The 14,821-nt window shown below is 37.0% G+C and overlaps 2 protein-coding genes across 7 annotated transcripts in view; one reads left to right on the top strand and one right to left on the bottom strand.

Annotated features, from left to right (window-relative positions):
• The window catches only part of Patj (PATJ crumbs cell polarity complex component), a 344,745-nt gene that overhangs the window by 236,834 nt on the left and 93,090 nt on the right, over nt 1-14,821 (bottom strand). For 5 of the 6 annotated variants that reach the window (XM_078026378.1, XM_078026375.1, XM_078026379.1 and 2 more), the window contains exons 18-20: nt 9,556-9,765; nt 6,050-6,166; nt 3,883-4,290 (exon numbers count right to left, since the gene is read on the bottom strand). In XM_078026378.1, the coding sequence (XP_077882504.1) occupies nt 3,883-4,290; nt 6,050-6,166; nt 9,556-9,765 (735 nt within the window). Of the gene's footprint in view, nt 1-3,882; nt 4,291-4,394; nt 4,525-6,049; nt 6,167-9,555; nt 9,766-14,821 lie in introns of those variants that run through there. The other variant, XM_078026381.1, reaches the window with a different exon arrangement.
• On the top strand, nt 1,952-2,224 carry LOC101976997 (protein AF1q-like). Its single transcript, XM_078026390.1, has one exon. The coding sequence runs from the start codon at nt 1,952-1,954 to the stop codon at nt 2,222-2,224; it is 273 nt and encodes a 90-aa protein (XP_077882516.1).

The following is a 14,821-nucleotide window of genomic DNA, read 5'->3' as shown; positions in this document are numbered from 1 at the left end:
TAATGAAAGGTGGACAAATGAAAAACCAAGCCCACCCTGATAATGTGGGTATAAACTGTCATCACTGTGGAAGGGAGGAAAAGAATCAGTACCCCAAGCAAGAATCCAGAATTATTTAAAGAAAATAAAACTGCTCAGGACACATTAGGGCTGAAATAATCAATATTCTATAACCTTAAATAATATCATTAATTTAAAATAGGCCAAGAAATGAACATTTTACAGATTTAAAAATATGAATGTTTAAACATAAAAAATATGGCTATACATTTAAACATAAAAAAATTATCACTACACAATTTATCTATAAAAGTTTATATATTAAGTAGGACTGATGTTTCAGATTGCCTCTTATTTGGGGAAATAGAAAATTTCCTTTTTGTAGAAGAAAACAGCTGTAACAAGCAAATATGGCTGAACTGGTAAAGGGGGCAAAGGAAGTTTAACACAGATTTAGTAATTAGGATGCAAGTCCTTCAATTGCAAGTGCTAACTGTTGAATAGGTTTTAAAGAACACAAACAATGCAGTAAGTGGTTACTTTGGGAAAAGCATTTATATTACCTGATAAGGATTTTTTTAAAACAGTAATGTTATGCAAATGAGTACTTTAGATAAGGATAAAATTTTGAGTGATAGTATGTATTCAAAAATGCTGTCTCAAATACCTAGAAAGATGATATATTTGTAAAACTGTGTTAAATTATCAAAAAAGTGATTGTAGTAAATGTATGACTTTGAAAGAATTTGAATAAAATAATATTAAATGTGAGAATAAGAAAAAAATTAACATGTTTTAAAGTACAAATGTTAACTAAATTTATTAAGTAAATATTATGAATATATATTCAACTATTTCATCTATAACCTTAAAAGTTTATATGTTAAAAAGGCACTGATATTTCAAGTTGCCTTTTATTTAAATGAAAAGAACATTTTCTTTTACAGAGGAAAAAACAGCCGTAACAAGTAGATATTTATGAATTTTCAGTGATCTCTAATTCTGACTTGCTAATATAACTGCATAATTCATCTGGGGCTGAGCACTTAGGATGTAGGAGAGGAGCTGGCAAAGACAGAAGGCGGCAAGCAGGGTCAAGGGCACACACTGGTCCACTGTGCATCACCTCTTCCCTCTCCAGGACCAACACAAATTCCAAAAACATCTGTTCCCTGGTAGAGTGCCCAGGGCCCTCTACTTCAGGAGTCCCATAGATGCAGCTAGCAAACAATCTTGCCCAGAAGATTAGCAGGAGGAGAAAAGGAGGAAATCTTTTCTATCTGAGGGCAGGAGGGGAAGAAACCACCTCCACTGGCCCTGTGGGAGAGAAAAGAAAAGCCCTTCTGCACATGGCCTTGGGAAAGATGCCAGCCTCTGCAGGCAGCGCAGCCCACTGCATCTGAGTGCACTGCTAAGCTGGTTTTCTAAACGCATCCCTGTTCATAACTTTCTTTTCATTTTCCTAAAAATTAATTCAGGGTGGGAAAAATAAAAATAAAACATTAATAAAAGTCCCTAATAAAAGATTTCAACTTGAGTCTGGTTAACTATAATTTTATAAAAAGTAAAGTTCACTGGTGACTTAATAGCAAGGACAAACCTATTAAAATATAACAGTCTCCTGACGGGTTATACATAGACAGTATCTCAAACGCAAAGATGATTTTCTAGTGTACACTGCTTTTGAGTCACATAGAACACAGAGGACACTGAATGGCCAAGATACAGAAAATGTAGATGAAACCTGGCCGGCTCTAAGCTGAGCACATAGGTTCCCCAAGGACTGCTGAGGCACTGCAATTTAGAGAAACAAGAGAGGGGCCTCAGCAGCCCCTAAAGACTGCTACTCCTTCCAGGTATACAGGAGGATGCGGACACCTTGACCCAGGAGCCTCTGAGGCCCTCCCTCCATCTTTGGAACACGCTAGTAATTCATTGATAACAGGAAAGTATGAGGGATCTTGTGAGTAGCCAGTACAGCTCCTTTCTTTTCTGGAGGATGCCTATATCAGAACTGGATCTGTTGGAGCTGGAAGGCCTGGGGCTGTCAGATATATGCACCTACAAGATCAAGGACAGCAGCATTGGCAAAATGACTGGGCAAGCAACAGGAGCAGAGCAAGAGAAAAACCCAGGAGGTGATACCCTCCTAGAGTATAGAACCTTCAACTTCTGGAGAGCTCCCGTTGCCAGCATCCACTTCTTGGAATTGAATTTGCTTTAAGGCCAAGACTTATCTCTCTCACCACCTTGCCCTTATTGTCTTCTCTTTCAAACCCCTTCCTTCTCATTCCTTTCCCAAATTAATCTTATTCTCTAGCCTCTATTATGTGGTGGTGCTGATGAATCTGCCAGTTGATTTTTATTTATTTATCTATCTATCTATTCCATTTCTTTCAAAACTCCTTAAACTAAAGGGTTCAAGCAATCCAGTATTGGATCATAGAAATCTCATACCCACTCCCTGGATTATTAACCCCAGAAAACAGGCTTTGTGGAGGCATCAGGGATTAGTAGAGAAGTACAAAATGGAAGACAGTTTTGATTCCAGTTTTAATCAGCTTCAAAGATTGCTCAAATCAGAGGGTAAAGCACTAGCTTGACACATGTGAGAACTTGGGTTTGATTCCTAGCACCACACAAAAGAAAAAGATTGCTCAAACCTTTATAGTTTCCTATGGTTACCAGTAAATTAAGTGTTTTTCCCAGAGTTAATGAAAACCTTCTAGTTTTTAAGATGATTTGCCACAACACAATGGTTTCCAAAATGCTAAGGTGATTATCTTCTTTTTTAATTCTGTTCCTTCTTATAATACATTATTTTCCTCAGAGAAATTGGGGGCAAAGGTATAAAACAAGAGGAAATAATACATTATAAAAAATGCAAATATAGGAAAGCACTAAATCATTTTAAAATAGTTGAAACTTTTTCCTTCCAAAAAGTGTTCTTTGTTTTCTACAGTATTGAGGATTCAACTCAGGGGTGTTCTACAACTAAACTATATCCTGGCCCATTTTATTTTATTTTTTAAATTTTGAGATAGGGTCTAAGTTGTCCATGCTGGACTTAAACTTGTGATCCTTTTTTCAGCCTCTATAGTCCAAAAGGATGTTCTTCAGCTTATTCACTTACAACTTTGCCTCTAATTGTGGGATGATAATTCTAGCTTAGGAAAATCAGATTTCAAATCTTAAGAAGAAACCTTGCTATTAAAATAATTTGTAAGGTTCTGATTTAGCCTTCTAAAAGGCATAAGGTTTGGTCCTGAGTATTTAGTCTTGCCTCCTCCTTATTTGCAATATAGGATACTACTAATCAGTGGGCCTCGGGCACAATTCTAAAGCTACGTTAAGACCATGAAATATATAATGACATTCTGCCCCTACACCTTGTTCCCACTCCTTCCAAAATTACTGCTGCTGATTTGTGCTGCTGTTTACTCATTTATTTAATAAAGACATTCAATCCCCCCTTAAAAAAAAGATACAATGTGTTTTTCATTAATTTTGCCTTGATTTTCCCTGACAAATATACCATGTAAGAAACATACAGCCACTTTCTCCCATAATTGGAATTTAAAAGAAAATCACAAATGTTAAAAGAATTCTTCTTTGAAACAAGAAACCAAGAGAAAAACATCACTAAAAAGCAAAGCAGAAAGAAACCCACTGTGACACCAAAGCAAGTGAAGCTCACAGATTCTCAAGAGACACTTATGCTCGTGGCCACACACAATGTGGTACATCTTAGAGCAATCATCCATCATAAAAAGATCTGTTGATGTTTTGTCTTGTTTTTTTTGTTTTTTAACAGCTATGAGAGTTAGGGATAGGCGGGGGGTGCAGAGGGGAGGATGTGGGAGCAAAGTCACAATGCCTCACCGTGTGGTCAGAGCTGTAGCTGTACTGCTGTGTCCCCTGGGAGTACATGCTCATCATGGGTCCTGCATTCTGAGCCTCCGGTGGTTCGCCAGCTGAGTGGCTATCATGTAACCACTGTGTACCAAAGTGGAGTTCCTGCCTGGAGGGCACAGGAGTGGCCTCTTGAACATTAGAAGAGGTATATAACTCCATAGACTGAAATTGATCTTGATATAGTTCATATTCTTCATCAACAAGCATTTCTCTTTCTCCACCCATTTCCTGCAAATGAGGAGTCAGAAATTCGTGCATTTCCCAGGCTTCTTGGCTACCGTCTACTTCTTTTTGTTGAGATTGGTAAGAATTTCCCAAATCTAGAAATGGCTCGTCCACAAGTTCTTCTTTAAAATAGGGTTCATCTCTAAATCCCTGTAAGGAAAAGTTGCAAAAAATGTTAAACTGCACCTGTCTTAGAGCTGCAGCACGTACCTTAACTGAAACATTAAAATGGTGCCATAGCTTCAGTACATCACCTCATAAGCACTGCATGGCGGACATGATCAGGAGCTATATTTCTCCATCAAAAAGAAGAAACAGAAGCTCACTTCCAACAACCCGCAACCCAGAAAAAGGACAAACAGTAAAATGAGAGGTAGAAATCTGTCCTTGGCAAGGTGAATGACTATTCTAAAAGGTTCATTATACATTAACCACCTGAAAATTCTCCACTGGAACTGGGAACTTTGTCAACTGCCACACTAAACATTTGATCCATGTACTCAATATAAAAAGTAGTACATAAATACAAAAACTAATACTTAAGAAAGCAAAGACTAAAAAATCAGGATCATCAAGCTTAAGTAACTTAAAAGAAATCACAGCTATTCAATGTTCAAAAAATAGGAAGGATAGTAGAATGAAATAGACATTATTATTACTATGTATATGTATGTGAATGCATAACCACTGTGATTCTGCAACCTGTATACTCAGAAAAATGAGAAATTATATCCAATCTGATTCAAATGTATGATATGTCAAGATCATTGTACTGTCATGTGTAACTACGTAAAACAAAACAAAAAAATTATAAAATAAATGGGCAGTATATTTCCACTACTTTTAAGTATGATTCATTTGTATCATATAAATATATTTTTCATCTATACTGCAAATGCATAAGAAAAACAAATGAATACAATATGCTTTTCAATTAACTTATAATTTCACTAATTAGAAGCCAGTACATACCACTGAAAGTAAATAGTTCTACATGTGCAGAAATTTTATTGAGTTTCTGGCTAATGCCTAATGTATATATGGATTTGCAGAGCCCCTGACTTAACCCTGGGGAACCTGTCAGTGCTGAGTCCAGTGAGGCCCAATTCCTTCTAAGACATCAATGATAACTCCTATCCTAAATATTACGAGATATAAATGCATGGGATAATTCTACTCTTTCCCATTGCTTTCTTCACACACCTCAACATCATCATGGTGAAGCTTTTAAATTAATATAAATTTAATATAAAATAATGCAACCTGGTTATGTGAAAAAATAAACTTTAATTAGAGGGTATATTTGAACATATCACATAGATATGAAATTTTAACAGAAAAGTCTAGTCTTTGAGAAAAAAATGTAATGGACATTACAGGAACACCCATCAGTGTGAGACACTGTCAACACGGTTGCCAAGAATGTCACCAGACATGAGTTATCAAGCAAAGCAAGCCATACTTTAATTGCAAAGAATAAAACACAATTTATTTTAAAAATCAAGAGGAAAACTTCCAAAATCACTTTCTACAATTATAGCCTAAAGTGGGGTTTGACTAAAGAAAGTATTCAAAATGAAATTTTTTTTGTATAGTTCCATTTTCTACAGCATTTAAAATACACGTCTATTTTCAACAATATGTTCTCCTCCCCAAATTTGAGGATTACATTAGTGATACAAAATAAAATGTTCATTCTTTGGAAATGCCTTACATATTCCTTGTATCATTTTAAAGAGTCAAAGTAATACAGGAAGGAAAAGATTTCACTTTAAAAATAATAATAGTAACAAGTGAATGGGGATTCTTTAATTTGTATCTACTTAACCAAGGGAGTGGGACAAGCTTTGTCTTCTTTAGAAAAACCTTAGCTCACAGCAAATCATTCAATGGGAAATTCACTACATACCTTGGGTGCTTCAAGTATTAAAGATGAATTCATATCAAGAATTGTTCCTGGAGGTTCAGTCTTGTCTTCATTACTGTTTGAATGTAAAATGTAACAACTTTCTTCTTTCTCATCTTCCTGAAAATATAAACCACTTTCATGAATTTAGCTTCAAACTTTCTTCAGATTAATTCTCATATTGTACAAGTACACAACAAAATTTATGCAAATTGTTTCATTAGAACAAATTTACTTTTGTAATTAAAAAGAAAGATGGGCTGAGGTTGTGGCTCAGTGGCAGAGCGCTTGCCTGGCATGTGTAAGGCCCTGGGTTCAATCCCCAGCACCACATAAAAATAAATAAATAAAATAAAGGTATTGTGTCAAACTACAAATAAAAAATTAATTTAAAAAATAAAAAAAGGAAAGAAATATTTAGGTGAGGGCTTCTCAACTTTAAGTATCCCTTAAAGAAAAATTACTTGGTAATTTATATATATAGCTATACACCAGGTATATGTTTAAGTACTTTAAATATACTTAACACACTAATTAATGTATTGATACATGCTCTAAAAAGTGGGAACTCATCTAACTCTATTTTATTGATGTGGAGAAGGGAGCACAGTCATTTGCCCCATATCCCACAGCTGGTCAGTTACATATCCAGAATGCGAACTCAAGCTGCCTGTCACTGAGCTTTGTGCTCCCAGTCACCATGCAGTCTCCAACTTACAGATGAGCAAAGTGGGTGCTAGTGAGACAATATGATTGGCCCAAGAACACAGGGCCTTGCAAACCACAGAGAACTGAGCAAAGCCCACAGCTGTCTAGCTCAGAGTTCCATTGCCTGTTCTGTCCTCTTCATTCTGAGAATGATGCAATTTTTAAAGTCAGCTTATTCATTTTTTTCCTTTTTTTTTTTTTTTTTTGATCTGGTATATTCAAGGTAAGTTTGCATAAAAGAGAAGACAAATCACATTTGCGGTTAAGATGAAAATGTATAACTGAAACTATACAGGTCTAAGTATTATATGTCATAAACCTTAATAAAAATAATTTTGTTCTTATAACTATTATATGTATATCTTCTTATTTACATTCTCTATCTCTGTTTCTTCTATGGATTGAGTAAATCCTCAGTTAACATTAGCTACGCAGCCACCATGTACAATAAGAAAGGGACAGGGACATAGACCTCAGAGGAGATCTGTTTCTGGTTTCTTGAATCTACAGCTCCTGAGTAGTTTTGCTAAAAGAACCCAGATGCTAAAGAAGGAATTACTTAATGGTTTAAAAAAGAAAAAAGTCTTGAAATTGACCTTTCTCTCCATCCCTTTACTGGCCTCCCACTCCTAAGTCTGCTGGCAGCCTTGGATCTACTAAGGGAGTCCTGGGCAAAGTTCCACTCCACAATTATTATGTTCCAAAACACTCTTAGAGCAAGGCCCTAGAGTCTGAGGTTTCTGCAGCTCTGACTGCCGGAAATCACCCAAGAATCCACACCCTTTTGGTACTAAGTCCCATTATTGACACTGCTTCAGAATTCCTAAAACTGCTTAATGGTATAGGCTGGGCTGCTTAAGTCCTATAGGACTAACTATCTTGGGATTTTTTTCCCATGTGGTGACAAAATTCTAGCAAATAATCACCCGGGTAATCTAGACAAAGTTCCTGCTACCACCGAAAATAACAATGAGATGAGGTCCCATGAACATATTCTTGGTTTTCCCTTCCTTAATTTGTCCAAAAATCAAGCCAAGCACTTCATGGTGTGTTACTTATGGGTTAGGATAACACACCAAATACACAAAAAGTCAAGAACCTGATTTAGTTATGTGTTAGATTATATTTTGAAACATTTAAAGTTTCTGTTAAGTGTAATATACAGGCCTTTTTATGTGTATTACATGAAAAATAAAAAAACTTACTGGGGCTACGGGAGCAGCTCAGTGGTAGAACATGTACTTAGCATGAGTAAGGCCTTGAATTCAATCCTCAGCAGCAAAAATTTTAAAAAGTAATATACTGAGGTTTCTCGGAGCAAAAATAGGTGTAATACATCAACCTTTATCTATATATAAATATAATTAGTTAGCTAGCAGAGTACTTATGTTATTTGGGCAGTATATTAAAGTATTTCATAGATTAAAGAATTTAGAGTTCAGAAAGACCTTAGAAGTTCTCTAGTCTTATTCATTCTTCTAAGAAATGAAAAACTTAGGTTACTAGAAGAAAAGTAGTATACCTGTTGATCAAATTACAGAGGTGACCCACTGAAGAGGGAGATTTGTGAATAGTACATCAGAATTTCTCAATCAGAATCTCTTGAGGGCAGGACTCAGAAAACTGCATTTTAAACATCTCCCAGGTAATTTTTATGTAAAATTACATATCTTTGAGTTTGAAACTCACTGGGCATTATAACTCTGAGCAAAGCTAGAATCAGAGTTCTTATTTCCTAAAATCCAGTCCAACAACCTATCACAACCAAGCTGTTTCAGACATGCTACCTACAAATTAAAAAAGGAACAATACAATCAAACAGCAGCATGTGTTCCTGTAGCCAGGAACACAAGGTCTGCAGCAGCCTGGCCGAGTTCATATTCCAGCTCTGCTTCCTGCTAGCATATGACCTTGGGTCAGCTACTTGACTCTCTGTGCCTCCACTGACTCATTTGTAGTGTGAGTACAAAAGAGTGACCTTTAAAGTTGCTTCAACTACTACTACATGTGGCTTCTACATGTAGTAGACTTAAAATATTGTCATTAGTAAGCACTCTTTAATATTTTAACATCGACTGAAATTATCAAGTTGTTTTTGTTTTTGTTTTTTTTTGTACAGGGGACCTTAACAGCACCATAACTGAGGTACCCTTCTGTCAGGAAGACTGACCTGACATAGTACATTAAGCAATAAGACGGCTTGATCATATAGAGGTTCTGGGTGCTAGGAGTCATTGGGTACTCTGATGATAGTTGGAAAAGCATTAATGTCTCATTATCATAATGTTAAAATGATGTGGTTGACTGGACTTCAACTTATTGTACTATCTTAACATAATTCCTTAATAAAAGTTAACATGTAAACATACTTACTTTAATTTGCATTAAGGAATATGATGGAAACAGATTCTGTGTGCAAAACATGAAGATGAAAATAGTAAAAGCGGTACTAGTAAGACTAGAAATGCTAACAGCTAGCAGATATATAGTAATGTGCTCAGTAAGTACCTACTGAATATAATATTCTTTAAACCCTCAAACCGTATGAGATAGACATTATTTTTTCTGATGGTATAAGTCAAGGACATTAAGAAACTTGACTATGATCAAAGATGCATTAAGCAGTGGAACAGGAATTCAAGGTCAGGTGTATTTGCCCCCAAAGTCCATGTTCTTAACTGCTGCAATATTATTTCCTATGTTAACAAATTTCAACACTTAGAGGCCAGACATATTTATCTCCAAAATCCAGAACTACTGCATTATCATTTCTTCTTATATTAACAAAATTCAACACTTACCACCAAAGGCTTACAGATGCCAAGGTGTACAGTGCCTGGAGGCACGGCCTTCAGTACCTCCACAGCTTCAGCAAGTGTGGTATTGTCCAAACAGTAGTCATTGACTGAGACCAGGCGGTCTCCAGGTAAAAGTTCTCCACTTCTTTCTGCTACACCATCTGCTACCAGGGAGCGGATCACAATCACTGATCTTGTGGGATCTAAAGGGTCCTGTGAGTCAAGCAAAGAATAATGAGCTGATTCCCTGTAAACAAATATGCGGGTTTGCTATGGTTTAGATGTAAGGTGTCACTCAAAAGTTCATGTGTGAGACAATGCAAGAAAGCTTAGAGGCGAAATAACTGGGTTATGACAGTCTTAACCCAATCAGTGAATTAACCCCCTAATAGGAATTAACTGAGTGGTAACTATAGGCAGGTGGAGTATGACTGGAGGAGGTGGCTCATTGGAGGCATGCCTTTGTATCTGATGAGTGGAGTCTCCCTGCTTCCTAGTGCCATGTTCCCAACTGCTTTTCTCTGCCACACCCTTTCACCATGATATTCTGCCTTATCTCAGGCCCTGAGGAATGGAGCTGCCTGTCTTTCGACTAAGACCTCTGAAACCATGAGCCCCAAAATAAACTTTTCATCCTCTAAAATTATTTTGGTCAAATCTTTTGGTCATAGCAGTGAAAGAGCTGTCCAAAACAGGACTTAGGACAGTGTATTTTTAGTGAATCTCATATATTTATTCCATGTATTTATTCTGATAACATTTTTCTTAATCTCTCTATACATCCACAAAAATATTAGCTTATATCAAAGTAAAGATATACCTAAACAGTTTCAATTTAATTTCTGCATGCTCAGTCACATATCAAAATCTTTTTAAAACTTTTGGTGACTGACATTTTGTTGGACCATGAGAGGTCAGAAAAGAGTTGCACAAGACTATCTGATATTCTCAAGCACTGTCACACTGTGGATCAAAGACAAACCCATCTATGACTTCCAACTATGACTCCTCTTAGGCCATAAGTAGGCTGTAAGAGAAGCATTATGGGAAATGGCACTCCATTCTTAAATACTTATCAGTAGAGCATCCTCTCATGAAACCACTTAAATTCAGAAAAGGCATGGAAACAATAGCATATTTCACTGTATTAAATATATATAATTTTTTTTTTATGTCAGGCATGGTGGTGAATGCCTGCAATCCCGGTAGGCTCGGAAGGCTTGGGCGGGAAGATCATGAGTTCAAAGCCAGCCTCAGCAAAAATGAGGTGCTAAGCAAGTCAGTGAGACCCTGTCTCTAAATAAAATACAAAATAGGGCTAGGGATGTGGCTCAGTGGTAAGTATCCCTGGATTATTCCCCAGTACCAATATATATATATATATATAAAATATAAATATATATATATACACACACAAAATAAATAAATAAATAAATAAAAATAAAAATATTTATTTATTTAGGGTTAGGGTTGTAGGTCAATTATAGAGTACTTGCCTAGCATGAACAAAGCCCTGCATTAAATCCCCAGCAACATACAAACACAAAGTATACTGAAAAATAACATGCAAAGTTATGACATGGTTATCTGGCCCTGCATCAGAACTTTTCTAATACACAGAAATGAACTCATGAACAAAACAAATGTATGGATCTTTTTTATCCAGAGAATCCCATATTTCTTTTCATTAAGCACTGAAAAAAAACCACTGATGTTATCAATACATTTGGTTAATTTTAAAAAAACAACTCATAACTCCTTTAATGTTTACTTTATCCAACAAATAGATACAAAGCATTTGCTCTGGTTTGCTTTGGTCTGTCTCTAGTGTCTCTGCATGCACGTATTGTCCCATATAGGGAAGAGACTCTACTTCTGCCAGCTTTTGTTAAATACTTCCTGAGTGACTAGAGGAAAACTGCCAGGTTTTATGTAGAATTATAAGATTTTGGAATTAACAAAGTGAAGATCTGTCACATTCCTGGCTCTTTTTGAAGGGGCTGGTGGCTTTTTTGAACTTTTCTGATCTAGTTTTCTATACCTCTATGTTTTAGACATATAAGGTTCATTTCTAATGCACTGCACTGAATTTTAAACAAATCTACCATATTTAAATCAACAAAGACTACAGAGCTAACTCCTTGGGGAAAAAAAATAATGTCTTCAGTTTATTTTGCTTTTCCCAACTAACCTTGTCTTTCCACCCCCAGCTAAGAGACCCTTGGTAATTTTCTACATGCTCTAATATTTAGTGCCACAATTTATGAACAGAATTAAAAGTAAAAAAATAGTCAAGGGAATGCACTAATAAAGTACACAGTGTTAAACTATAATTACACCAATATTTTCAAGCAGAGGGAGCTATTGCACAGGAAGAGAACAGAAGGAAAAAAGAGTGTGGTGGCATATCAGCAAGCAATCAGTACAGTAATATAAAAAGAGCTGTCTATTTTGTCACCAGCAACCATGAATCACAACACACTTTTCATTCTGAAATATGAAACCATTACATTTTAAGTTTGACACACTAATAAATAAGCTGTACAATTATGTCCTTCATTTAGGATGTCAGTTTTTGATGAAAGGCTTTTTTATTGGGGGGGAAGGGAAACTACATAATAGCTTATTCCTCTCATGAAACACAGAAAGCAGCTAGCAATACTTCATACAATGACTAAACTTTCTTAGAGAAAATTGCAACAGTAACATAGACCAAAAGCAAATAAATGATTTCCCTAAGTTGGCTGCAAGCAACCTCCGTGGTTACATATAGCATTGAATCAAAAAGGACTATTTTTAACCTGAATAGGTGAATGAATACATTTTCAAAATACTACAGGCTGAAAGAATTAGAAAGATTCTAATTGTATAATTAGGAAGATTCACCAGGACATGCTGGAAACAGTACTCTAGAAAGAGTAATCAACTTCATTTAATGTAGCAAGGGCAGGCGATCACCCATTTACACAGCAGTCTTCTTCAAACCCTAAACCAGAGCCAGGTGGACTTGCTTACTAAAGTTTATTCAGGTTAGACGGCTAGTCAGTCTAAACACTGGGTCTAAACTACCCCCACTCCCACTGAACCCAAAGACAGCTTCTTTGTCCCTGGGAGGGAAGGGAGTGAAAAACAAAAAAAAGAGGAACTACCACCTCTGAAGATGCCCCACTTTGTGCAATCACTGCTGCATTTTCTGGGATGACTTTTCTGACCATGTAACCACAGAGCTGAATAGAGCCCTTTAATGAGGAACAGTCATCTCCTTTCATGGCCATCACATGGCAGCCACCCTCTGGAAAAACAGCAGCTGTCACTGACTACGGGGCGGATGCTATTCTTGAGGCTTTGCTGCGTGAAAAGTGCTGGAACACCAGCCTGACTCAGGCTGCTGCTCTTCGGAAACGTCCATTTCCTGAAAACACAGCCCAGGCTGTCACAGGCATGCTATAGCAAAGAAAGTGTCATAAAGACATTTCTCAAGACCCCTACCCAATCCCAAGGCCCCTCAAACATATTTTAAAGCCACCATCAGATGTCAGCATATTTTGTCATGATTTTAAAATCTCTAATTTTTCTTTTTTGGCAAGAAACACTTTTGTGTTCAAGAATCAAGATGTTGCTTTAGACTAAATAGCCAATAGAGGGCACTAAAGACCAATCATAGTATGTAAGGACTATCTGTGCAAGCTATTTTCTTCCAGAGGAGATTTTTCCTCTTTATTCAAAAGCTTTATATTATTACACATGCTCCTAACAGTGTCCCATATGTTTGCTTCAACTCAACCATTTATGAAAGTTGCTCCTGATAGCTCTTAAAAATGTTACCAAACTCCTTTACCCAGTTAAGAATAACAAAGTTTCATCAGAATATAGCACCAGGGGACAGGAGAAGAGAACAGACCTGCATTCCACACCTTTCCACTCCACAAGGAAATCTGAGGACCACTTACTTGTCTCACATGTGAATGAAACCACCACACCTACCTCAATAAACCTGCACAACAGGGCTTTTTCTCAGTGTCTCGAACGGATGCTAACATTTGATATTTATTATAAACATAGGGTACTTCAGTGTTCAGGGAATTGACAGACTTCTCATCTGCATCATTCCCAAGTGGCATCAGCATACCCAAGCACTCACTTTCCCTCCTCTTCCGCTGAGATGCTCACTGAGCCGGATCCATTGGATCTTCTTCCTTTTCTATCTGATCTTTACTCTCCATTTCCAGCATCGCTACCTTGGTTCAGCTTCTCATTATTCCTTGCCTGGGCAAATGTTACAGTTTGCTGATTGGTCCTGCCATCATTAATCTGACCATCAGTCCACTTTCCTCAGAGATAATGGAATCCTCTTTTTTAAAACAAATGAGCATAACTTCTCCTTAAGGTAGGAATTAAAATACTTAAAATACTTTAGTGACACCCACTATGTCCTAACTTATTTATCCTTTATGGAAAGAGTTCCTTCAGATCTACATTTCTGTCCCATCTCTGCTCACTCTCCCCTCATGTACCACTGCCTGCTCCCATGCACCCCACACCCTGTCCCAACAATACAGTAGTACTGAAACTTGGGAACTGTGACACGCTTTGGTTTCCGCTCTGACATGGTGCAAGCCATCGCTTCTGCTAGGAATGCTCTCCTTCAACCACTGCCACTCAAGGAAACAAAGTAAGAGAGAAATTAAATGATTTAACCAAAGCACATGATAGTAAGAATTCAAACCAGCTGATTAAATCCCAGTCTTTACGCTTTAGCCACTAAGCAATGCAGCTTCTCTACCTGATAGTTTCTGCTAAATGAAGACTGAAAGAAGACAAACATGTTAGGAAAGAACATTTATCACCCTTTCCAAGTGTGTAAAACTGAGTCCTTCAAATATCACACTTGGCCACTAGAGGTTTATATTTCATTATGTAGCAGAGGAAAGCGAAGAATGCACAACATGCTACACATCCAGGTAAGTCACCCACTTCCTTAAGTTTAATTTGTTTACTTTCTTGAGAAGCTACTCATTTGAAGAGCATAAGAACACCTTTTCCCGGGTGAAGGCAAACATGTGACAATCATTATGCCCAAACGGATGGGAGTCGAAGTTTCTGAAGTGTCTATAAAATGTATTATGTGAATATTTGTGTACACTCCCAGAGATCAAAGGAACCAGATCTCACATAAACTAAAGCAGAGTGCAGGGGCGTCACCTGGGGCAGGGAGTGGTTCCACTGAAATGTGGGCTGTCAAGACAGCGCCTGGAAAATGTGGAGGGCT

This window comes from Ictidomys tridecemlineatus, chromosome 11, assembly GCF_052094955.1.
Source record: "Ictidomys tridecemlineatus isolate mIctTri1 chromosome 11, mIctTri1.hap1, whole genome shotgun sequence".
NCBI classification, from domain to species: domain Eukaryota; kingdom Metazoa; phylum Chordata; class Mammalia; order Rodentia; family Sciuridae; genus Ictidomys; species Ictidomys tridecemlineatus.
Note: the sequence above shows the minus strand (reverse complement) of the source record. Positions and strands in the feature narration are given on the sequence as shown.